At 39.0% G+C, this 27,428-nt stretch overlaps 1 protein-coding gene across 2 annotated transcripts in view; it reads left to right on the top strand.

Moving 5' to 3' along the window:
* Positions 1-27,428, top strand: part of LOC131767983 (1-acyl-sn-glycerol-3-phosphate acyltransferase delta) — a 1,414,884-nt gene that overhangs the window by 462,472 nt on the left and 924,984 nt on the right. For both annotated transcript variants that reach the window (XM_059083506.2, XM_059083510.2), the window contains exon 4: positions 20,202-20,320. In XM_059083506.2, coding sequence (XP_058939489.1) covers positions 20,202-20,320 — 119 coding nt within the window. The remainder of the gene's footprint in view (positions 1-20,201; positions 20,321-27,428) is intronic.

Raw genomic sequence — 27,428 nt, 5'->3', positions numbered from 1 at the left:
CCATGCATTCTGGCCTAGCTTTGCTCATCCCTGACCATTTTCACTCTGGAGATTTGGAAATACATGGCAGGCATTAAATATTTTCTTTCATTTATTGCTCTCAGCCATCATTTGAGGAATATATATATATATATATATATATATATATATATATATTTGGCTGTGATTATTTTTTAATTTACTTTTTATTTTATATTAGAGTACAGTTGATTTACAGTATTGCGTTAGTTTCAGGTGTACAGCAAAGTGATTCAGCTATACATATACATATATCCATTATTTTTCAGATTCTTTTCCCATGTAGGTTATTAGAGAGTATTGAGTTGAGTTCCCTGTGCTATAGAGCAGGTCCTTGTTGATTATCTGTTTTATATATAGTGGTGTGTATATGTTAATCCCAAACTCCTAATTGATCCCTCCCCCCACATTTCCCCTTTGGTAACCGTAAGTTTGTTTTTGAAGTCTGTGAATCTGTTTCTGTTATGTAAATAAATTCATTTGTGTCATTTTTTTAGATTTTTTTTTTAATGCCATTTGCGGCAACATGGATGGATCTAGAGATTATCACACTAAGTGAAGTAAGTCAGACAGAGAAAGACAAATATCATATGATATCACTTATATGTGGAATCTAAAAAAAATGATACAAATGAGGCCTATATTATTATCCCCATTTTATAGATAAAGATACTGAGGCTCAGAAAGTTTTGAATACTTATCTTAAATCATAAAGCTGTTAATAGCCTACCTGGTATTTGAATCCAGTTATTCCTGAATCCAATATTATGTTAAATGTAACCTCCACCCCGCTTCTAGTTTTTAACTTTGATTTTATTTTCTTAGAGAGACTACCTTTCAAGTATCAAATAAGGCTGAAGCATTCTGTGGCCAAAAGAGCAAGGGCACTCAAGTCATACTGAGTTGGGTTTAAATCCAACAGATGACATTTATAAAGCCACATGACTCTGCGCAGACTACATTTCTGCAGCTCAGAGGTTACATCTGCAAAACTCATGAAATAGATATATAAACTTCTCAGGGATCTTCAACAGAATCTTAACGTCAGGAAGGCACAATGGTAGACACTCAGTAAATGGTATCTGATAGTAATGGAAGGTGCCATAAAAATTATTAAGTAATATAAGCTAAAGAACATACAAATATTCTACTCGCATAGTTTTGTTATAAGCCAAGATCTCAAAGTCATGCAACTCGGAACAGAAGACGTTTATAATTAATTTTCATGCAAAGAAGAATCAGTTATAAAACAGTGACCACAGTGGTGTGTATTTCTTGCAGGTCAGTGACATTTATTGCTGTTTTCATGGCACACTCCCAATACAAGCATTATTTAATCTCTAAAATGTAATTACTTCCTGACCAAAGAATCAAAGCGGGGAAACGCTCGCAACCTAAATAAAAGCAGTTTAATTGTAGATCTTCATTTGTGAGATGGAGTAAGAAAGACATTATCTCTGTAAAGTGTGCTTTTTTCTCTCCATGAAATGGAGGACAGTTGAATGGTGCACATGTTTTTCATTTTTATTTTAAAACGTGAATGCATTTTTGCATCCAGTATTGCCTTTTCTTGTTCATTCTCAATGAAAATTATCCCTGGCAGAAGCAGGACACATATCTACACAAAGATCCATTTGGCCAGATTTTGCAATATGCAGTTCAATTTAGAAATGAAATAAAACCAGTAATGAACAGTGGAGGAAACTGAAGAGCTAAAAAGTGAATGGCTTGTCAATTCTTATTATTTTTACTAAACATTGTGGTTGTTGCTTATACAGTTCTTAGATAAAGAAGTATTTTACAGTTCTCTGAATCAACTAGGTTTTAGTAGGTTTTATGGGCAAGTTTCTGTAAAGATAAGCTGAGTCTTTCACTGATTTTTAAGGAAGGGTTGTCTGAATAGAGAAGCATATGTGCTGGCAGCAGGGAGACAGACAGGAGATAAAAAGATGACCTTTCTTTAAATCACTGCCTGGGATGTGAGCAAAAGTGGAGGACTCAGCATCACAGTCCCCACCTGCTGCACCAGGTGTCCCCACCGGGCCTTTGTCCTTGGGGTCGCAGCACCGTCTCAGTGGGACCCCATGCGGTAGGGTGCTTTCTCCTCCTGGAGGGACTGTTTTCTGTCCACTCAGCTGACATCTGAATCTCATGCATGTTTTTATGAATGGTTTCCATACTTTCTTGTGCATTAGAATTACCCAGTGAGCTTCGAAAATAACAACCAACTAAAACTGAATAAATAACCAAGTTCCAAGCCCCAACCCCAGACATGTGGATTTGCGAGGAGTCTCTCCAGAACAGGCCGCCAGCTGCCGTCCTCCCCAGGGCTCCTGACCGCCACTCGCTCTAGTGGCCCGCCCACCGCCTCCTGCCCTGGACCGCAGAACAGAGAAACGGGTCCCAACAGCCTCCTGATTTGGGTAACTGTGGTCCGAGGCCCCGTTCAGCAGGAAGGCAGCAAGCCCTACTCAGGAGCTCCCATCCCCTGCTTAGTGAGCTCAAGTCACTCCAGCCTTATGTTCCCTGTGGGGGCTCCACATGCCACCTAGCTTCACGCCCCCACCGGGGACGGGCTCCCCCCAGGGGGCGTCTGCAGCAGGGAGTGAGGAGAGCCGCTCTGTGTTCTCGAAGGCACCTCCAGTCATCGTCCTGCTGCCCTCCAGGAAGGGCGTTAAGGATTTTACAAAGTTTATGTTCTGTGGTCCTCTGTCTGGGCAGCTGTGGCAGTTGATGCTGTGGGTCACCCCCAGGTGAACACTGTGTTTGAGTTGTGTGGGTGGTGTTTGCATTTCAGGTGTACATTAAACCACCTGTTGCTGCTGCCAGGAGGCTGTGCTGGAATTTCATCCCACGTTCCTCTGTCTCCTCCTTAGTGGACATTTTCACACCGTGATAGCATTTTTTCTTGAGCTAAAAGTAATTATTCTTCTCTGTGGAAATTTAGATACTTCTCTAACTGATGTATTATATTTATTGACAGTCTGTTTTTTAAGTTAGGGAACCGGGTCTGAGAAATCACAGCATGTAGTGTGAGGGGAGGGAAGGAGAATATGTTGCTGTTTGAGTGTTTTTGGCGCCTCCCACACACACAGGCAGTAGGAAGAGGGAAAGGGAGCAATGGATACAAGAGAAGAGCTGGAAGGGGAGCTAAGGACGGGCCATGGGCCTTGGTTTGTGCACCAAGTGGAGGACATGTCAAGAGGTAGTAGCCCCGTTCACATTACAGTAGTGAAACTAGAGCGTGGACATTGCATAAAAATATTCCAAGAGGTCACGAGATTGAGAATGGTATTCTGTTAAACTGCATGTTCTCTCTTAATGTTTGTCTTTCTTTTCCGTGGCTCTCTGGCTATTAGTGTTTGTGCTTTTTCTTCTACACAGTTCTCTTTGTCTTTCTTTTTCATTACAGCCTCCTCTCTGCTATCATTTTTGCCTATGTAAATCTTTCTGATCTTTCAGCTTTTATTCTTTTCCTGCCAAATCCTTGGCCTTCCTCCTTTTAGTGGCTAAAGGGAAATCTATCTATCTATCTATCTGCATCACAGGCTTCCTGAGGTATAATTCCTAGGTCATGATTATTACTGTAATTCGAGTTTAACCTAATAAATTTTTTAATCATCGAAGCATTAATTTCTTCCAAAGCCCTTATTTTATTCCCCAAAATGATCTTCCCAAAGTTGAAATACGTAACCAAGAGAAGAGTTTTATTTTTAAGTAAGACTTTGCTACCTCTTACAGTTAATAGCAAGGCATCCTGGTCTCGTCATCAGTAAAGACTAGCTCAGTGTGTCAGGGAGGATATTCATCAAGCTTTTCTGGCTGCTTGACAGCGAGACTTCAACATTAAAGGGTGACTACAGAGCTTCCGAGAGGCTGTTTACAAGATTATAACTAGATGACGTCCAAAGCACCAGGTGGTTTGGACAGGTGATCAAACCAGGGGTCGTTGCCTGTAAAGTCAGGCAGACTGGGTGTAAAAAGGACTGTTCTGAAATGAGATTCGTCAGTCAGTTTGCAAAGTCTGGTTAGCAAAAGGCAGACCTTTCAGCCAAGGCCAGTGCACCTGCAGATGATGACTGCAGCCATTGAGAAGAGGCCATTCTGTCCACTGGAAGTCCAGAGGGCTAGTCCATCGTCCTCAGTTTTCTTCAGCCTCACTCGTATATTCAGTGATGACCATCAACGACATCATCCTCAAAGCCGAAGCCTATTATGTAGAATAAACAATAATCTCAGTTAGTGTTACTACTATTAAAATAAGACTATTTTCTTAATGCTGACACAAACATGGCTGTTGTCATGTAGCCTTCCCTACATGATGCAGTGAAATGAAGATTTATGACCAATTTATATTTAACCTTTAGACAACATTCATTTAGCATTTTGCCAAATAACAGAAGCTGGGAAACATTTCGTTTTAGCACCCCGTTGCCATAAAAACAGGCATCAACCTGCACGTCATTTTAGTGGGTCTGGAAGAACATTCCCCCTTGCGTTATCATAGAGATTAAGTCATTTGAGGGTCAGTGTATTGTGACGTTGTCTTCTGCAAGCTAAAGGATTTTCTCCTATCACAGTGTTAGCCTCAAGTCTAGTTGCTTGACTTCCTCACATCCTTGCCATTGTTTATTCGTTGACACAGGGAGAATGCAGTGAGAAGTAGTAGTCTCCACCCTCAGAAATCTGAAGTGTAATAAGGCTGATGAAAATATCTATGGGAAATGGTGAGATAGAAAGTGATTTAAGTATCCAGAGAAAAATGTAAATAAAATGTAATGGGAATATAGGGGCAGAGGATTTACATTTGATGGATAAATCATTAAGTCTTCCTGGAGGAGGTGGTAGTACATCTGGGCCCCAAAAGACTGGGGGGAGAGGAGAACCAGGGCATGTAGAAAGAGAGAGAAATGATGCATTTTTATATGTTTTTAGGGTCAAAGGGGAAGAAATAGAAGTGAATATTTACTGTGTACTTGTTCAGTTCAGGTTAGGACTGAACTGTTAGGACTTTTACAATCTTCTCTCTCCCTAAAAATAAGAATGTGTACAGTTTACAAAAAGTAATATCATGACCCCCCCCCAAGTATAAGATGAACACATGTAAAAATTTTTATTTAATTCATTAATTAATGAGGGACATAATAAAATATTATAACCAGTTCAAAGAGCACTTTAGAAATTAGAGGTCCATCTATTTACCTATCTATATGTCTATAGAAATGTCCAACAGACCACACCTATTTGAGGTTATCTGTTTCTCAGAACAAAAATGATTTGCATATCTACTGGACAAAAATTGATCAATGACAAGTGACTTTACTAAGTCTGGGACCTTAAATCAATATGAAACAATGAATACATCCCCCATGTGGCCACAACTGGCTATTTACATTTAAGTAAATAAATGTATATAACATTAAAAAAATGGGCTTCTCACTTCCACCAGCTCAGTCACCGCGTGTAGTTCCTGTGCTCAGTCACCGCGTGTAGGGCAGCAGCTGCCCCCGTGGACAGCACAGGTAGAAAGCTTCCAACGTGGCAGAAGGTTCTGTTGTACAGCACTGCTCCAGAAAGCCTTTGGATGGCTTTTCCCTCCATGATATCGAAAGGCTTTGCTGCCCACATTTTTTGCCTCATTTCCAACTTTCAGATAACTCTTCTGATAGAGGTGGGAAAGGGTGTGTCTTCTTAGGGCCCAGTTTAGCTTGAAGTAGAGAGGAGTAGGGAAAGGTGAGGATAGTGTAGTCAAGTTTCATGCAAACAATGGAGGGGCTAAGTTTATTAAGCAAAGGTGTTTAAATCTCATCCAAGAGGCAGTGCGGAGATATTTAAGGAGAATGGTATGATCAAAGATTTACTTTAGGAAAAGTAATATGAAAGCAATTTGGAGAACTGATAGGTTCTGGAGGGTATACAGGCAGGGTGACCTACTAGGAAATTACTTAAGTCCAGAGGAGAAGAGGGGAAAGAAAGGAGAGGGAAACTCACAAGGACGGTAGATGACACATCTGCATTTAGACACACCTGACGTATTGTTATTACCTGGTGCACATGATGACATTGTATATTTACCTACATTTCAAAAGGCAGAGAAAATAGCTTCTTGTATAAATAACTATTTTAGAAAATGTTGGTGTCAGAGAATCACATAAGAAGTCTCAAGGAGTTGGTTGAATTGTACTGTGAGTGAAACTGGTGCTGCTTTAAAAAGATTTTATCTGTGTTTATGATTCTTGGTGAAATTTCATTTATAATAATAGAATGAAAACGCTAAAACAAGTTTTTATGACATAATTTCCTTAGGTATTTCTAATATATAGAATTAATTGTAAATCAAGATGTTTAATTTGTGGCCATTGGTATGCAGATGTAATTTAGGTACCGAGGGCTTTTATGCAAAAGGAAGACATGCTCATGAAGTTCAGAGATGTTAAGAATGTAGAGGGAGGGGCACACACTAATGTGGGCAAGTCAGTCATCAGTGACCAGATCAGGGGGAACAGTAGAGCCCCAAAACTAAACACTTGAGGGAAATAAAAAGATTTCATCAAGTAATTTAATATGTTTCGTTCATGTCCCTCCTATGAACCAGTCACTGGGCTAAGTACTATTGATTCCGTAGTGGCTTGCCAAGCTCTAAGACATAAAGATGAGAAAGGTAGGATCCTCATCATTAGAAAACTGGATTCCACAAGCAAGTAGACATATACTTCACATAAAGCTAATTACAAATGTACAAGCCAGATGAACCAAGCGCTGAAGCTGTAAGGGAGGAACATTCTCTCCGCCTGTTGTGGGTGGAAGGCGAGGCAAGGCTTCTCAAGGACGTGGTAACGTTTGACACTTGATACAGACTTCAAAGGTGACTGGGAATTCCTCCTGAAGGGAGTTGGTCCCAGGCCAAAGGCAGGTGTGGAGGCTGCGGATGTGCGGTGTGGAAGTCACAAGTGTTTTGGTTCCGGTACTTGAGAGGACAGTGTAATTAAGTTTGGATAGCTTGGCTGGGAGACAAAGTCATGAGGGGCTGTGACAAAGAATGTCAGCTATGAATAGCGCTTTCTGTGATTACTGTCAGTGCCTGAGTGGAGTGCATATTCTAGGACTAACATTTTCGATAATGCTTAGTAATTTTAAATATTTCTATAGAAAATAATAGAAATATATTTTGTAGCAAGATACAAAGTGTAAATTTTATTTTTGCAAAGACAGAACCAATACTTTAATAAAAAGTCACTTGCCTCACGCTGTTTGGCTTCCAACCTGGGGACCCTGGATGGTACATCTTTACCCTCTGATAATAATCAATGCTGCTGTAGGTGAACAAAGGCTAGTACCATCCTTTGCTTTGTTTTGTTTAAGTAGGTGGCACAATGTGTTTTTAAAGAGAATTTTCTTACCAGTTTGGGAGTTTCTCGCCCGGGAAGAGAAGAAGGTAGAGGAACGGAGGATTCTTGGGAGGCTCTTGGATACTAAAAAGGGCCTGAGTCCACACAGGACCCTTGGAAGGAGATGAGAGAAAAACCCTGGAAGCATTTCTTGTGTTGCCTTCTGAGATTTACTGGGGGATTGGAAGGCACAGCTGAGAGGAGGCAAACCAAATCTCTGCCTTGGCTGTCTAGGGGAACCAAGATTCTGCGAATCAAGCCAGGTGACACCTAGGGTACCCAAGGTACCGAGGTTCCAGACAATAACGCTAAAACACACTGTGAATAGAGCTGGAAGTCACAGACTCCGCGTTTTGAATTGTCTCCACCTCTGAACTTGCCTTCTCTTAGTTAATAGGCTATTTGTTTCATCCACACCCCTTTTAAGGGGTTTCTGAGGTTTCTCCTGGGACCTTGACTTCCATGAAGTATATGTGTGCTGTGATCCCTGAGACCTGAAGGAAGCTCTAATCCGAGATGTTAGGGGCTGTCGGGGGTGGTGGGGGTGGCACGGATCAGGCAACTGTCTTCTTCTGTCTTCGAGGACGTGTGAGTAGATGCACCAGGACAGAGTGCAGAATTGTGCGAGTGTGCAGCTGGATCATTTCAGAAGTTGAAAATCAAAGAACTTGCGAGATAAAAGGCTCTATATTAGAAGTGTATATTTTTATCCTCCCTCTTTGGGTTTCTTCTTCACTGTTCTCAGAATACTAGGATTCTTCCCTGCTGTGTACACACTTGTTAGATACCCCTTAGCCTGTGTGAATCCACATAAGAGTTATTCTTAGATTATAAAACTGTTGCGGTGAAGATTGTCTTGTTTGTGTTTTATGATTGTCTCACATGTTACTAGAATGTCAAGCACATAGTGGTATTTTTGGTTTTTATTTGTTGTTAATGTCATTGATGGAAGGAATCTTGATAGGTTCGTAATATTCTTTTGTTTCCTTGTAACCTACATTCTGCTTCCTTTTCACTATTCTTACCCTCCCCCAAGCAACCTGGCTTCTTAGGCAGACAAGATTTAAATAAGTTTAGAAAGCTAGATCTTTCCTAGGAAATTATACATTTATTTCTTCATTTTCTCTATAGATGGCTAATAAGTAATTTTTTTTCTCTTCTAAATTTAGTTTTTCTTTTACAGAGGTGGTGAGAAGCACGGGCTGGCTTCTGTAGCATTCTGAAAGCAAGATTTTTCTCTTCTCTTGGATGAGGCAATGCCAGAAGGTAGCACAGCCATTACTGTAACCTTTGGCACAAGCCAAGTAACCCTCCTGTATTTTTACAGTATTGAGTTAAAATTAGTTAAACTAATCTCACTAGTTTCTCAAGTATTTGATCAATGAATAGGAGTAGTATCTCCATGGAGGACACTATTCTAGGTCAAAAGTGGGGATGGGTAATAGAAGTGAAACTACTTTACATAAACCCTGCCCTTAGGGCCCTAGGTTCTGATTTAAACATATGAAGCCACTGCAGAAGATGAGGTGCTTCCGTGTGATACACACAGGAAGCTTGTAGGTAAGAGGTGGCCTCTGAGCTGGGCCGTGTGACCAGGGCTTAGATGGGTCCTCAGAGGCCTTTTCAGTTGGGAACCCATGAAGTAGACTGTTGTGGTCCTAGGGTCCTAGAAGAGCTGTGAAGAGTGTTTTGGCCCGAGTGATTCTAATGTGTACTTTTAGAAGCCTACGTAATGCACAGTATTATCAACCTTGATCAAGAGAAGACAATAGCTTTGTAGTTTTCCCTCAGCATGATGACATCATCTTACATTTCTAACTAATCACCATGTCCCTGAAGAAAACCAATTTTTCTAATATTTTAAGGAATAGTAGAGACTTTATGAATCTCAGTTACCACCAACGACTTTTTGAAATCAGTACTGGGAAAGATCGGATTTATTAACGTTACATATTTTGTATTATCATGTGGTACGGGCAAAATAGGATATGTAGAACATTGGAATTTGTAAGAGGATATTTAGTGGTAGTAGTGAAGATTGGAAATATTATACTTAAATGAAATAATTATATCAAACTGCTGATATTGACTATTATAAATGAAATAAGATCCAGAATGTGGGAGTGGGGAGGGTCATACCTTGCCTGTTATTCTCTAATTGATGACATTCCTCTGAGTGTTCATTTTCTTTACAGGTTTCACTAACACTTAGAACATTTAAAATAAGGAGGTTTTAAAATCATTTTTTTAAACATCAAGAAAGGTATCACTTCTATAAAAATAAATAAGAAATTCTATTGATTCTAATGTTGTGCCATAGACTACCATTTGGTATAACTTACAATTTTAGAATATGTGAGATTTACCTTTCTTTATTGTTAATTGCTGTACCTACATATTCTTGCTGAATGCCAATGCCAGTGCCGTACAACGTTAATGGAAATTTCCATGAAACCTTTAGTGCTGATTGAATGAGGGAAGTGGGGTGGTGAGACTGATGCTGAAGCAGTCAGTGATTGCTGGCAACGGTGCTTAATTGCCAACCTGTGTTCAAGTGCCATTTTTTACAGCCATTGAATCAATCCCTACAGTATTTAGTAATAATTAGCACCCTAGTCAAGGTTATTATCACATGGTCGAGGAGAAAGCATAGGCTTTGTAATCAGGAACGCTTATATTCAGGTCTCTGGCTACCCCATGGCTGTCTTGGGGATGGCACTCAATCTCTTTGAACTTGTGTTTCCTCATTTATAAAGTGGTGATGATCATGCTTGCCTTTCAAAGAAGAATAAGCACTAATATAAGCAAGTCTGCCGTTAAGGTGAAATTTTGGAATCCATTTTGAATCTCCTTCAGTACCATTTTCAAACCATGCAATAAAGAAGTTTTTATTTTGGAAATACTTTATTTTTTTTAATGCATTAGCCAGCTTGAAAATATTATCCACTAGATGGGATCCATATCCTTGTTTACTGTTGTCATTCCTAATTTTTCTACAATCCACCTGTATTGCTTGCATAATAATAGTGATTCATGGAAAAATATGACTCTAGTAACTTTAAATCAATTTAAAGACTTTCCATTATGGTTTATATTCCGTAATATTATTAAATATTTTATGGTAAAGTACTTGGTTGGTTTTGAAGCAGTTTTAAAAAGAACTATACCTCAGATATTTCTAAATATTTAGAGGTAGGTTTATGGTGGAGATAGTGTATAAGAATCAACATTTATAAAAGCAGGAAAATGGTCACCTGAGGAAGCAGGAGGATGAAGTGCTCACAGGTATGAGTACCTTGGAATAACTCACGTTCCATATTTTTTGACAACAAATAAGAAGAGCTAATGTGTATCAGACACTGTGCTGAGTGTTGCGCCTGTAGCGTTCTTTTTAAAATTCTCACAAAAGCCTAAGAGTTAGGTACTATTATCATCTCCACTTTGCAGATAAGAAAACAGCATTTAGGGTCAATTGATTTGCCGAAGGTGACAAGGCAAGGCTTGGGCTGGACCTAGATGGAGACGTCCTGGGCTATAGAGATTATGTCCCGAGGAAATTGTACACAGTCATCTGCAGCATCAATTGTTTCTTCCATCTAAATATGAGTTATGAACATTCACTCAACATTTTGAAAAGCTGAGGCTTTTCTAGCATACACCTTAACCATCCCCTGCCCGAGTCCATTTCTGGGAAGAATAAGTGACTAGATTTACCCCAGTTGGCTTCAAACCAGGTTAGTTATTTAAACCTACTCCTTAAATTATGCTTCACTCTACATTTTTGTCTTGGCAACGGAGGTTTGGTTATTACTTTTAAAATGAATAATGATGAATAATGAAAAAATAAACTTGGCAACAATAACAACAAAAAACAGGCAAAGACATTAGGTTTAATCAGCAGTTTTTGCCTCACCAGATAAAACTATGTCACAGATACATTCATTTTAAAAACCCTAGCACAAAAATTGAGAATTAAGTTATAACTTTAAGAGTAGAGTCTCCATAGAGATTTCTAAACATGTTTTCAAAGTGCATACACTGGGTGGATGGTTATATAATTGGAAGTTGTTTATAATACAACATTACCTTGGTTACTCTGCAGGAGGTATAATGAGGCATGTTAAAAGCATGCACTAATGATTAGTTGTTTGAACATCCTTTCATATATTTGTTGGCAATCTATATGTTTTCTTTGGAGAAATGTCTATTTAGATCTTCTGTCCATTTTTGGATTGGGTCGTTTGCTTGTTTGATATTGAGCTGCATGAGCTGCTTGTATATTTTGGAAATTAATCCTTTGTCAGTTGCTTTGTTTGCAAATACTTTCTCCCATTCTGAGGGTTGTCTTTTCGTCTTGTTTATGGTTTCCTTTGCTGTGCAAATCAAAACCACAATGAGGTATCACCTCACATCGGTCAGAATGGCCATCATCAAAAAATCTACAAACAGTAAATGCTGGAGTGGGTGTGGAAAAAAGGGAAGCCTCTTGCACTGCTGGTGGGAATGTAAACTGACACAGCCACTATGGAGAACAGTATGGAGGTTCCTTAGAAAACTAAAAATAGAGCTCCCATATGACCCAGCAATCCCACTACTGAGCATATAACCTGAGAAAACCATAATTCAAAAAGAGACATTTACCACAATGTTCATTGCAGCTCTATTTACAATAGCCAGGACATGGAAGCAACCTAAGTGTCCATTGACAGATGAATGGATAAAGAAGATGTGGTACATGTATACAATGGAATATTACTCAGCCATAAAAAGAAACAAAATTGAGTTGTTTGTAGTGAGGTGGTTGGACTAGAGTCTGTCATACAGAGTGAAGTCAGTCAGAAAGAGAAAAACAAATACCATATGCTAACACATATATATGGAATCTAAAAAAAAAAAACAAGGTTCTGATGAACTTAGGGTCAGGACAGGAATAAACACGCAGACGTAGAGAACGGACTTGAGGACATGGGGAAGGGGAAGGGTAAGCTGGGACAAAGTGAGAGAGTAGCATTGACATATATACACTACCAAATGTAAAGTAGATAGCTAGTGGGAAGCAGCTGTATAGCACCAGGAGATCAGCTCGGTGTTTTGTGACCACCTAGAGGGATGGGATAGGGAAGGTGGGAGGGAGACGCAAGAGAGAGGGGAGACAGGGATATATGTATACATATAGCTGATTCACCTTGTTATACAGCAGAAAGTAACATAGCATTGTAAATCAATTATACTCCAATAAAGATGTTAAAAAAAATAAAATAAAAGCATGGACTGGTGTAGCTGGATTCGGGGGGTGTAGTAATCCATTGTATAAGGATTGAAATAAAAGTGTTTATGTGTAATAACTGTCCTCCTTTAAAGTAGTTCCCCTTATAAATTTTAACAATGTAATTTTTTTTCACTTATACTAACTTCTACCTGAACTTTTTAAGTATTCTTTTTTTTTTTTACTTTTATTTATCATACTAGTCATTTGTGATCTTAAGATGATATTTAAGATACTATTTTAAGATAATATTACATTTAAAATATGATATACTAGTATTCTGAAGGATATGTGAAGTTTATCCAGTAATTTTGGCTGGTGGAAGGATGTTCTGAATATTTGGTAATCATGACTACATTCTATTTAATATGAATTTTGCTCTCATACTATCATACCTGCTACAACTTTCAGATCATTTAAAATGTGGGAGAATTTATTGACCTGACAAATATTTATTGAATGTTTACTAAGTTCAAGGAACTGCCCTAGTCCTTTGGAACATATGAAAAAGGGTGCAGTGTTGCATACAGGGGAGTTGTAACAATAGGAAAGGTGGGACAAGTATATAGTGAATGGGGGCGAAATTCTTTTTCCAATTTACGTTAGGCTGGAGTGGACACGATCTCCATGTTTTTAATGATCCAAAGCAGGTTTCACACCGAAAAGATGATTCCAGGAGTGTGCATTGAATGGATTTCATGTGGAACTGCCTTAGACTAATTAATTCAATACGCATTGTTCCAACTAGAACTAATGGATACTATCAGGCCGATATAAGGAAAAATGGGCTGTGCAAAGATGAGCTTGCTGGCCTTCAGAGATGGTATTGATTTTGTTCATTCAATGTGTATTTATTTTTTTCACGAGACATATATTTCAGCACATGTCGTTGAGCACAGGCTGAAGGACCACCATCCAGAAATACAAGAGCAAGAACTCTGGTAAATGTTGGAGGAGAAGATTCTCTGTGCCTTAGTTCCTTATCACAGAGTCAAGGTCATACGTTCAGAAACTCTGGCCATGCGTCTGTTCCATAGTGGGCTGGTAGGAATCAAACAGGACTGAGGTTACTCCCTAAGCAGCTAGGGGTAGAGGTAAACTGAGGGAACATGACCAGTTAGAGCTGATCAATGGAGCTAAGTGGTGCAGACAGTGATAATATCCTCAGCATTTAAAATACAGAACTAAGCTATAGTCAGAAGGAGGCAGGAGGGCAAAAGATGAAAATACTAAGTGCCAGGCTGGGCAGTAGGGAGGAGGTGGATGAAGGCTGTGAAAGATGCTTCATTTCAGGGACTCCTCCTTATTAGATGCTGGTTTCCTGATGTTAGGACAAGTCTACTTACTGCTTAAAGGTGACAAGACTAAGCTGGATTGTTTCCTACTCTTAAATGTAATTATTTAGGGAAATATCTTTTACTTCCGTGGAATCAAGGGAAGAATTTTTATGGGAAGTGCCATTCCAGCTGGACCTTGAATGTATGGGTCAGATTTCAAAGATGGTGATGGCAGTGGAGATGGGTGGAGGGTGAGCAGTACCCGGGCTGGTGTCCGGAATGGGGACGTGGTGGAGGAAGGGTTAGAGAGAAGCCCGGTTCCGCCTCTGACACTGGAAAGTACCCAGGTCTCCGCCCATCTCTGTCTTCCCTCACAGTGCCTCAAGTTCAAACCTTCCCCCTTCCCCTTCTCTCCATCCAACATTGTTTGCATATCAGCACACTTTAACAGCTGGCTACTGGACTTCTCTGTGTGACAGAAGAATCTTCTTAGTATTGTTAACTGTGTGTCTGACAAGGCAGGGAGAGAGGAGACAAGACACATCATTTTTATTTATTCTCTTCTGTGCTGTCCAATTTAGTAGCTTCTACCCACATATGGCTGTGCTAATAGAAATTACTTATTTTTTTTTTTTTAAGACTCGTTTCTTAGTAGTTCCTAGCCAAATTCTCAATAGGCCCTTGTAGCTAATGGCTACTGTGTGGGAGAATGCAGAGGGAGGACATTTCCATGGCCACAGAAAGTTCTCATGGGCAGCTTGTTCTACTTAATATTTTAATAAGCTCATATGTGATAAAATAATTTTAAATCAGTTGTGTTCTTGTTGCTTTATAGTGTATTGATACTGAACATTATTTTACCTAGGTATAAAATATGTTAAATCTCACTGTCTTCTCCCCTAGAAAACAAATTATCCAGGCAATTCAACACTTGATTCTCTGTGACAAACAGTGATGGAAACTTCTGAGATCAATGAAAAGTTTTCATCAGAGTCAGAATGAGTTTTCTGAAGTATTCATTTCTCTTATTAAAACAACGTCTTCAGGCTGTAGGCCTATTATCTAAAATACATTAAAAATGGAAACTGTGCGCGTTATGCTCGTTTTTCAAAAAGACAACGCAAATAGTATATTCTTTTTGAATAGGGGCTTTACTGGATAAGTGGTGAATATTGTTAATGCTTTTGGCAAATTTTTGGACCAAGACAACAAGAAAAGAGAATGAGAGAAAAGACTTGAGGAAGGATTATGTTAATCAGACAAAGTGGGAGAGAAAGCCTAAAGATAATGATAAAATGATAAAGCTAAGGAAGCCTTATGGATGCTTTGAAGGGACATAGGTACTCACACTTTAACAGGGCCCTGCACACTAACTGTGTTTTGAACTTCTATCCAGGAAAAAAAAAAAAAATGAATGTCTGAATGAAATGAATACACTGTAAAATCATTTCATTGTAGACTAACCCTTCTGGTTCATGATAAAATAATTATGTAAGATTATTGATGGCTCGGGGTGGAGGGGAGCACTTAATTGTAAGCAGGCTCTTCAGCAGGGTGTCTAATAAATCTGTGTTTATAAACGTTAGCAGTTGGGCTTGCTGTAGATGAAGCCCTACACAGTGGGTTGTATCCTTACCCCAAATTTTTTTACGAATTGTTTCTGAGAAATACATTTACACAAGATGCTCCATAAAAGGAAGACTTCTGAAGTCTGATAAAGTTAGGGACGTGCTATGCTCCATACTTCCTGTCTTCACGGAGTCTGCAAAGTCCTGCAGCGAGAGCACGTGCTTAACTTGGTATCACCTAAAATCTTCTGACTACACAGATGTAGGGAAAAAAAACGTATGGACACCAAGCAGGGGAAGTGGCAGGGGGTGGTGGTGGTGGGATGAATTGAGAGATTGGGATTGACATCTATACACTAATATGTATAAAATGGATAACTAATAAGAACCTGCTGTATAAAAAAATAAATAAAATTAAATTTAAAATAAGAAAATAAAATAAAATGGTCTGACTAAAGATTCCCCGATATTTTGGCTTGACACCTTTCCACAGCTTGCAAGCCACTGTAGTGTTCTGTAAGGTATACTTAAAGTATACCCGATCAGACCATGAATAGAACAGCTGAAACAACCAAATCACTCAAAACTCTTGTTTTAGGTGAAAAAAGTTCTTCTTTTTAGGGTGTTGGAAGATTTAGGGGTGAAGTAGCATCATGTCTGCAACTTAATTAAAAATCATTCAGCCAAAAAAGTATATATGTATATTTATGTAAATGTACATACATAACACACACACACACAGCATGCACACAAAATATGGCAAAATGTTCACAATCAGTGAATTACAGGGAAGGTTATAATTTGTAAGATTTTTGAAGTATTTCTCTAGGTTTGAAAACTTATTATGTAAAAAAAGGGAAATCTATAACACAAACACAAGCTGCTCTGATTATTTTGGGCAGTGAAAGGGTTGAAATATGGAAGAGTTGATTAGGAGAGAAAAATAATTTTAAGATGCAAACAGAAGTTTAAGAAGGGGAAGATTCATGTTATTGACTGGAGACAGCTATAAACATAGAGAAAAGTTTTGGGGGTCATTCTTCCCATTGCCTTGCTTGTTCCTTTAGGAGTTACGGCTCCATTTTTAAGAGTCTGTACCTTAGACCCTTCCATCAGGCTAATGGGAACATTGCCCAGAAGATGGTCAGGATGTTGTTTGTGCTTATTCCTGTCCTCTGCACTCCAGACCTCAGCATGGCACAGAGAAGCTTGCCAACTTGAAATAGTGTGATGTAGCCAACGAGGTGGGGAAGCCATCCTGAAAAGGGGCTTCCAAGATTTGCTGCAAGCCCCAACTGCTTGACCAAGTGGAGCCAACAGCTTGAAATGTGCTGTAACCAAGCTGGCCTGACCTTGATCTTCCTTAGACTGGCTATTAATCCCCAGCTTGCGCTGGCTCTGGGAAACACTATGTAATAGATTGCATGTCATCTTGTATGCTTCTAGGGCAAGGGCATGGGCATGCAGTATTTTCTGACTAACTTCTCAAGGACTTTAGTGAAGGTTGTGGCACACAGAGGTGGGTATCCCAATTTTCATATTCTGCCTGGCTCTATCATTAGCTGAAACAATATTACCAATGTTGCTGTTGACCTAAGGGAGAGAGAAGAATCATTTAGTTTCCTGCAGTTTGTCAAGTCGTTGCTAATACGCTGTTACAACAATGCTAGTGTCTCTGCAGCCCCCACTCCCCTTTGTAAGCATTTCTTTTTCCAGTCTTTCTCTTCCTCCCCCCTCTTTTTTCGTTTAACCTTTACAGTAGGTTATAAAAATTGTGAATTGGCTTTGTTCATATTGCTGATACAAGTTTTAATGATAAAGGCTCCTACCTTCTTCACTAAGCTTGTCATGATACACATTAAAATTGGCAGAGTTCTTACGATCTTCTGTCAGTTGTTATGATATTTCTATAGCTTTGATATATGGTTCTATCTGTTGCATTTATGATATACATAAAACCTTAAGAATATATTTTATCTAATTATTATATTTGCTAATAACAATGTGTTATTTATAGACTTGAATATCTTACACATTAAGGCACTAAAGCTGCAAAAAAGTGTCAGAAAATCATAGTTTCTTATCGATACAAATATATATTTATAATTCATCTTCTTTTTCACACTGAAACTAAATATTAATCTCTGGAAATTAATAATTACAAATATATTACCAATAAATAATAAAATTATAAAACTTGACACCTTTATTGTGCTTTACATTTTACAAAGTATTATCACCTATAGTATTAGTAAAGATGGCTAAACAAATGACACTTAAGTATGTCTACAGAGGCACTTTTTGTAAATTAATAAAGCAAATGGAGCTACATAAGACTTGAGGATCTTTTTTGTTTTCTCATTATTTTTGTACTAATTGTTTTCAATAAACCATATGCATTTGAAAGTCTGAAAGTTTTTGCTCATACCGATCAAATGTACTTACTATTCGTTATTTCTAAATGTTCTTGATGATACTAGTAAAGTTTTAAACAAATGTTTATGCCGTGACCTTTCTTGTTAGCCCCACCCATTAAGAAGTAAAGTAAGGATTAAAAGAACTATTTGGTAATTTTAGAAATTTGGAAGTTAGTTATTTCACTGGTAAATGTGTCTGAATAAAGTTAGTTCTTTGTAGATGTAGAAGTGTGGAACAGTTCAAAAATATTCCCCTAATTTTTTCCTGTATGGTGACAGGAATAATATTTTCCTTAATGTTGACATTTGAGAGAAATGATCAGAGATGTTTATTTTTGTGTGTGCAGCTTTTGCTCTTGAAAATGTATTATTTTAATGGCATTTGTCTAGGTAGAGGACATTCATGAAATGCAAAGAACCCATTTCTGCACACAATCGCTGAGTCTGCTAAGCCCCTTAGGGCTTTTGTTTTACTTTACATGTGACTGTGTTGGAAAGTCTCATTGGAAACTCAGCAAACTGTGATCATTATCATTCATATCATGAGAAAAGGGGTAGTTTGTCCCTATAGATAAGATTTTAAGAGAGAAAATCTGGAGCCTTCAAAACTGGGTACAGACACATGAAATAAAATTCAGGAGCAGTGGTCCCTAAATTTCCAATGGTCTTAGATTCTTGTCCTTTTAAAAACTTCAACAGCAAAGTGTGTGTTTAATTTCCCTTTGTTGCAAATACCCTTGGCCAGCTCTTCCGGCAGCAGGCTGCTACTTTGCTGAGTAAGTCACAGGGCTGTTGGCAAGAAGAAGAAAAGATTGTCCCTCTTTCGAGCATAAAACTAGATTTTCTATTGGGGTTGGCAAAAAGGTTTGTTCGGTTTTTTCCGTAAGATGGCTCTAGTAGCACTTAGTTGTCTTTAACTTAATTCGAATTGTTAGATTGTATGTGACAGCTGTCAAATCAGCGTGCATTTAAAAAAAGATTTATCAAAATTGGCAAAGTTTTGTGTAGCCATTTTAGTATTGAAGATGGAAGAAAAAAGCAACATTTTTGGCATATTATGCTTTTTTATTTCAAGAAAGGTAAAAACGCAACTGAAATGCAAAAAAAAGATTTGTGCAGTGCATGGAGAAGGTGCTGTGACTGATCGAACGTGTCAAAAGTGGTTTGCAAAGTTTCGTGCTGGAGATTTCTTGCTGGACGATGCTCCACGGTCGGGTAGACCAGTTGAAGTTGATAGCGATCAAATCGAGACATTAACTGAGAACAATCAACGTTATACCACGCGGGAGATAGCCGACAGACTCAAAATATCCAAATCAAGCGCTGAAAATCATTTGCACCAACTTGATTATGTGAATCGCTTTGATGTTTGGGTTCCACATAAGTTAAGTGAGAAAAAAACCCTTCTTGACCATATTTCCGCCTGCGATTCTCTACTTAAACGTAATGAAAGTGTTCCGTTTTGCAAATTGTGATGGGGGATGAAAAGTGGATACTGTACAATAATATGGAACGGAAGAGATCGTGGGGCAAGTGAAATGAACCACCACCAACCACGCCAAAGGCCGGTCTTCATCCAAAAAAGGTGACGTCGTGTATATAGTGGGATTGGAAGGGAGTCCTCTATTATGAGCTCCTTCAGGAACCCAAACGATTGATTCCAACAAGTACTGCTCCCAGTTACACCAACTGAAAGCAGCAGTCGACAAAAAGCGTCCAGAATTAGTCAACAGAAAACACATAATCTTCCATCAAGTTAACGTAAGACCGCATGTTTCTTTGATGACCAGGAAAAAACTGTTACAGCCTGGCTGGGAAGTTCTGATTCATCCACCGTATAGACCAGGCATTGCACCTTCGGATTTCCATTTATTTAGGTCTTTACAAAATTCTCTTAATGGAAAAAATTTCAATTCCCCGGAAGACTATAAAAGGCACCTGGAGCAGTTCTTTGCTCAAAAAGATAAAAAGTTTTGGGAAGTTGGAATTATGAAGTTGCCTGAAAAATGGCAGAAGGTAGTGGAACAAAAGGGTGAACACATTGTTCAATAAAGTACTTGGTGAAAATGAAAAATGTGTCTTTTATTTTTACTTAAAAACCTAAGGCACTTTTGGGCCAACCTAATAAATTAAATTGTTGTATCTTCATTATAATATTTATCCCAGTAATGTTTCAAAATGTTCCTGAGGAGTTAGTTTTAATATTTGTCCAAATTTGGATTCAGCATTGATTGGCTACTTCCTCTGCTTTCTTTTTTTCCCCGCAGGTAGACCAACCTACCACAGCTTTTATGTCTACTGCAAAGGCCCCTGTCAAGGAGTGCAGCCAGGAAAGCTCAGGGTGCGATGCAGCACCTGCCAACAAGCGACGCTCACCTTGGCCCAGGTAAGGAGATGTGGCGTGAGCAGGCTGCCCTGAAAAATGAATGTGAATTTCCAGAGTTGCCTTTTCAGGGTTTCTAATCAGGTATCACCCATTACTGAAAAATTGACATCTATGTGGTTGTAATGGTTAATGGTATCTGAAGTTTCATTTAAAAATATACTGCTCTGTAAATTTTAGGTACTACAGGGCCATTGCCGCCATTTCTTTAATCCAGCCCTATTGAAAGGGAATATAGAGGCTGATTTTATATCAAAAAGAGGTTGGGGTGTCTTTTAGAAGCAGCCAAGAAGGGTCCTTCTAAGATCCTGGAAATGTTTCATATCTCAAGCTGTGTGATAGGAACATGGTTGTATGCATATGTCAGAATTTTTTGGACTCTTCATTTAAGGTTGGTGCACTTGAGGTAAGTGACCCTCAATTTAAAAAAATGAAAAGGAAAGTTGTGGATCAAGGACCAGTATGCATATAAAACAGGGTTGGAAAGCATGATGTGTTGCAGCCTCTGCTTGTTTTGTGCAGTCCACAACCTGAGAATGGTTTTTATATTTTTAAGTGGTTGGGAAACATCAGAAGAGTAGTATTGTGTGACGTGTGAACAGGACATGAAATTTAAATTCCAGTGTCGTGATAAAGTTCTGTCAGAACATAGCCCCGCCCACATCCGTGCACGTTGTCTGTACCTCTCTTGTGCCCTAGATCAGAGTTGACTGGATGGCCTACAACACCGGACATGTTTACTCTCTGGCCCTTTAGAGAAAAGGTTTGCCAACTGGCCCCTGATATAAAACATAGGCACAGTAGTTCATGGCTTTGGCGTGATAGCTGTGTAGGATTTGGCTAAATGTGATGTGGATGCCAATGTGTGTAGGGGAGCAGGGGGCATTCTGGTCAGCTCAGTGCTGAGAGCACAGCCCAGGAGGCGCAGAAGGACAAAGACTTTTACAGGTGATTAGGGGTTGAAGGGTAGAGCAGCACCCCCGTGAGCACATGGGACCCCAGTGACGGCTAGAGCATTTCGATTTTATTCTGCACGCAACGGGAACAAAGGCAAAGCATCACAAACAAAGAGCATGTATAAAATGATGTTTTAAGACTATTTCTTGGTGCTGTAACAGTTTGTCAGTGGGATTGAGGCTGGTGACAGATCGAAGGCAAAGAGGTTAATTAATCACCTATTAATTAATTAATCACCCTTACTGGATGTAAGGGAGCATTGTGAAAGAACCTGAAGGGTGTACCGAGTCAAGGGGAAAGCGTGGATCTCTGACTCAAGCCTGGGGAAATGGCGGAATTACTCAAAAATGTAATTCAGATATCATTAAAGTTCCGTCCTACATTCTATGCAATTGTCTATCTGTGTATATTCCAAGAGTCTGTAAGCCTCATAAGAACAGATAACTTGTCGGTTTGGGTCCCTGTCTTATTTCCAACACCTCATGTGGTGTGTTGCCTGTAGTGGATGGCATCTGCATTTGAACTTTCACACATTGATTCAATGGATCCACAAACTTTAGAAATTCTATTTGGCATTTTATAATCATACTAATCATAGTAAGTATGATTGTTTTGCCACAATTTACTGACTTCCTTCCTTACATTTATATTCTGGTACTTGTATTTTTCTCTAATTCTCACCACAGACCTGAAAAGTAGATATCATTATCCAATGCTTTTAATAAAGAGACTCCACAAAGTTAAGTGATGAGTTCAAAATTACATGGTTAACAAATGTTGGTGCCGGAAGTGAAAAGTCTTCTCTGTATTTCTCCAAAGCCCTGGCCCTTTTCTAGGATAGATTGCTTGCTATACAACTCTGCTAATAAATGTTCTATTATTCAGCTACTTTCCTTGTATTTAAAATATCATTCAAAAATACTCTTAGAAAAAATACCCTTAAGGATTAAGAAAATAGAATCAAAGATGATTTGAAGATTATTTATTTAATCCAGAGTTTCAGTACAGTTACTAGATGTAGCATAACTGGTACCCAACAAATAAATAGACCAGGCATTTCGTTTTTTATTAATAACAAAAGATACACACTCAGTAATAACTTCAAACAATATCTCTGTGAGCAGCTGACTAATCACACTGGCAGTTGGTCTGCAAGTTTAGTCTTAGAAATGATGGAGCAGGTGCGAGGGGGACTTTGCTAAGAGGAAGGGTTTCTAAGCAGAGAATAGAAAACTGTTAGGTTTCATTTGCCCAAAATTTGTAAAGATCTACAACGTACACAATTTCCTCTGGTCAGGAAACAAAAAGAAAAAAGAAATAGGATCATGCGTAGCTGACTAGTTATAGGGAACAGATTGTGGTTTACCTGAGCTTCTGCAAGGAGCTTTTTATACACAATGAGGAAAATTGGAACCTACTTGGCCACCTGGTTTTTTTTGTTTTTTTTTTTTCTGTATGCGGGCCTCTCACTGCTGTGGCCTCTCCCGTTGCGGAGCACAGGCTCCGGACGCGCAGGCCCAGCGGCCATGGCTCACGGGCTTAGGTGCTCCGCGGCATGTGGGATCCTCCCGGACCAGGGCACGAACCCGTGACCCCTGCATCGGCAGGCGGATTCTCAACCACTGCGCCACCAGGGAAGCCCATATTTTTTTAAATCATAATTTTATTTTTTCTGGTTAGAAGAAATGTGTCTGCAATAAGCCCCATGCCCTTCACGAGTCTTAATAGTAACCTCCTAATTATTTTTTGCTGCTGTTGGGGATTTATTCATAATTCCAACATTTCCTCAACACTAGTTAAGTTTTACGTGCAAGAGAATGAGCCGCCTCTCACACGTAATGCTCTAAGGCGGAATTGTTGAAATGTTTCATATTTAATGTGAAACTGGTAATAACTTGGCGAGAAAGAAGGACAGCCATTTCTGTCACAGTGTTAAGGATTGGGAAACTGAGGTCTGAAGTTTTGGCCTGACCTTGAGAGTAAGTTGAGAATTAGCTTACAGAAAACACCAGGTTTTCTTCTGTCTCCAAGTCAAATGATCTTCTTTAATTCATGGTGACCTTGACCAGGGTTTCCATTAACTGAAATAGCCTTTAGAAAAATGAACACTCACTGGAAAACATCGAACAACAGCTGATTGGAAAAACATGGCAGGCAGCCAGTTTTCAATTGCCTATTCAACGATGGTCCACGTAGGTCCACACAGAAATGACACGGGGTTGACCACAGAGGGAGGTGGCTTTATCCATGCGTATACATTTCAGATTGTCTTCTTGAATGATAAAATGAATGATTTTAAATAACCTTCGTCATCACTGTTTCCCTCATTAGTGTGGAAAATCAAATGATGTGTAAATCATATACTCAGAGCCTTTTTTTTTTTTAATTCAGAAAAGTGGACAGAAAAAATAAGGTTTTCCAAGATGTGTAGACTATACACTACTTTTAGAATAACTAGACATTAAAGAAGGAATTCACATTGGAAAAAGAAACAGCACTGAGAGACTTAAAGATTCCTCTCCCTCTCCCTTTATCCTGGAATCCTGCCAAATTCAAGGTGAGAATGTCAATAGGCATGGTTCCTTCTACTGTCTGTCCTGTTGTTAAATTGTAAGTGTGTGGGGTGAAGAGCGAGCCTTCTGGTAAGGAAGAAAGCTCTTAGCTCAAGCTCTCAAAGGTTTCCCGGCACCAACGTATGTAAACACAAGACTACCAGAGACTGTGTGACCTGTTAAAAAATTTGCCAGGGCTGGTGAAGTTAGGTAGATGGGATGTTGATGATGAGGATCCTTCCCCAGGGAATCACCTTAAGAGGGTCTTCGCCCTGCACCCTGCAGGCTTCCTCTCACTGAGTCCCAGCCGTGTCTCTCCTACGCCGGATGAGATGTCCTCTCCCTCTCCCATCACGCTCCAGCCGTTGCCCACAGTCTAGATGGGCTGTACCTCCTGTGGAAAACAAAGCTTCTGTGATAGGAAGAAACTACTTTTTCTAAAAGGAAACAGGCTTAAAATATGGTAAGGATGTTTATGAGTAAAATCATTTATTGACTCTAAAAATACTTACAAGATAGAAAGGATGTAGAAGTGAGCTGAGAGAACACACAGAACATAGTGTTCTGCCTTGGAATACTGCATGGGGCTCGGAATTGCCTGGGAACAAAGACCTGGAGAGAATGGCCTCTGTGGTCCTTTTGTCCATCAGATGTTCTGGATTTTAATTCTGGTTCTGTCACTTACTGGCTGTGTGACTGGGGCAAGTTGCTTAACTTCTTTATGTCTCAGTTTCCTTGTCATCAGTTGGAAGTAAAAATTTCATTAAAGTTGTGAGGGTTAAATGACTTAACTCATTAAAGTATTTAGAACAGTGCCTGGCACATAATAAACATCTAGAAACCATTAGCTCTTATTGTCATTTGTCAAGTGAAGAAAACTTTTGATTTTCTACCAAAAACACCTTGAAGCAACTGCTGAACTCACATTGTAAACTTACGCCTCTAGGACACTTCAGTTCTGATTAAGTTACAAATTGTTAATCCCTCCGGCACCAACTCTAGGTAACCTGAGTTACCCACTCTTCACAACTGTTTGTTTCCACCCAGTTTATTAGTCTTAAAATGCGTCAGAAGCCAGGAGATGATTGCAGCCATGAACCGTGGATGATTTTTTTTTCCCCTACAATCACTGTAATTACTTTATCTCAAAAAGAACTTTATCTTTGCTACTCTAATAAGATACTCTGCTGTGGAATAGCATTAAAGCTAAAAGGTTTCTGATGAGAAATGGTGAAATAAATAGAGTAAGTTGTACAAATGCCTGACATGATGGATTTTATTTAAAATTGGTTTATAGATTGGGAACAATTTATGTGAGGAAATTTATTAAGAAATATACTCTAAATGCATAACCGTTCCTAAACTTAATATTTGTTAGAGATTAATTATTGACCAGGAGTCTACTTACTTCCCTTACTATCAAAACCTACTCTTACGTACGTAATAGAGTCACATGTGTGATAAAACCGTAGATGAGAGAAAAGGAGAATGGACAGAATGGCTCCTTGGACTTGGCTTGAGCCCCATGGTTCAGGGGAGAGTGAGAGCAAAGAGTGGACAAAAGAGGTTTTTCATCAGAGTCTGTGTGAGAATCAGGGCAAAAGCCAGAGCCAGGCAGGCCGGGGGACGAGAACGGAGTCCAGCATCGTTCTGGCACCAGGAAGCTGCTGGGTAGGACTGCCAGATTAGCACACAAATATGCAGGGTGTTCACCTAAATTTGATTTCAGATAGCCGATGAATGTTTCGTTTATGTATAAGTATGTCCCGAACATTGCATGGAACATAACTATATTAATTTCTTAAATCTGAGATTCAAATTGGCATCCCCTTCTTTAGCTGGCTGTGCCCCTCCCTCTTGGCCGGGGCGTCTGTGTAACGATTATTGGTGCTGACCCCAGGGAGGCCCCTCAGTTAGTTGGCTCTTGGTCAAGCTGCGTAGGCAAGCAGCAGCTGGAGGAAGAGATGGACGGCAAGAATGTCGACCAGAACAGCCGGAGCTGGCAAACTCGGTAGTGGTCACGTGCGGGGGACACTCAGCTGGGGGCTCTGGAAACAACTGGGGGCCTCTGAGGCGTCAACATCCTCGGGTGAGAGGCACCAGCCAGCAGCCATTCGAGGCACAGTCGTGGATGGAGGTGTTTGTTGCTGAAGAACCATCGACAGTGCTTAGTAAACCAAGGAGACTGCTCTTTAGAAAACCAGACAAACAAAAACAATAAATATGTTCCTGTGGACTGGAAAACGGTGCATTTTTGCTATATTACAATGATATAAACATTTAATAAAGAGTTTACAAACAAAAAGTGAAAAAACATAAAGTTGCCGATCGAAATAGTTAAAACGCTATATATACATATAAAACTGTGTATGAAATAAGCAAAACACTATCCAGCTGAGCTGCAGGCAACTTTAACCAACAGCTAGTCACTATGTTATGTTCAGTATTCACTATGTTATGTTATTTCAACTGTAGAAATTCCTACATTGAGAACCTTTATCATATGCTTAATATTTCAGAACTAAAATTTTCTTTGGTCATGTGTTATTAGTTGGAGTGATTTCAGTAAATTGAAGACTGCATAAATGTTGGTCAGTGTTGGAAATACATTGACATTTCAATCAGACTAATAATTTTCAGTTGGACTCCAGTGGAGGAAGCCTTTCACTGCTTCTTTCTTGGTGACTCTCTATACTATACTAGTAGCTGACTTTTTAAAAATAATGATTTTACTTTACAAATCTTTAAGAAAGAGGAAAAAGAAAATAATCTTGCAGATGCATATCCCCAGAGCATATTTTTAGAACACCCAGTAGCATCAGAAGTCCCTGGAAAGATGGGAACTTACCAGGCATGTACCCTGGTCGTGCTGTAGTGTCTCACCGCTTGTCCTTTGATACCCAGCCTTACTCCTGACCTATGATGCTAGTGTGAAAATCTCAAAACTGTGGACAGGAAATGTAAATCATGCCATCCTGAAATGTATGCATATATATTTTTTAAAGTGTGTTGAATTCTTTATTTCCTTATTCCCAAAGTACTTTGGTTTATTGTGTGTAGAGGTGTGTGTGTGTATATAAATATATATATTTTTATATATCATGAGGAATGAGTATTATTAATAGCTATTATTGAATGTTTACCAGAAACCAAGATCTAAACTCAGCACTTTACCTAAATATCCCATTTAATTGTTATGTTGTTTGAATAGTGTTCTGGTTTCAAATATATGTATTGTTATGGCAATGAGGTACATATTGTTATTTACTTCATGTGGAAAATACGATAAAGTTTCCCAAAGTCTGTCAGTCAATACTGACATGTGGCCATTAATCTATTTAATTGGAAGTTGGTTGTGCTACATAGAATTTTATTCATTGTTCAGAATGATAGCGTTAAAACAATTACAAGAGAAGTATTCATTGGGAATACAAAGGACATTTGACAAAAATCACAGCCTAAACACGTTTATAAAACATAGAGGAAAAGATAAGATTTTTTAAAGAAAGTTTATTATATACTTTATTACTTCATTTTAAGTTGTAGTTAAATGTATCATGTTTTCAAACAGGGTTGCTTTGTTTATTGGTTAACAATTCTGT

The sequence above is a fragment of the Kogia breviceps genome, chromosome 13 (genome assembly GCF_026419965.1).
Source record: "Kogia breviceps isolate mKogBre1 chromosome 13, mKogBre1 haplotype 1, whole genome shotgun sequence".
Taxonomy (NCBI): Eukaryota; Metazoa; Chordata; class Mammalia; order Artiodactyla; family Physeteridae; genus Kogia; species Kogia breviceps.
Note: the sequence above shows the minus strand (reverse complement) of the source record. Positions and strands in the feature narration are given on the sequence as shown.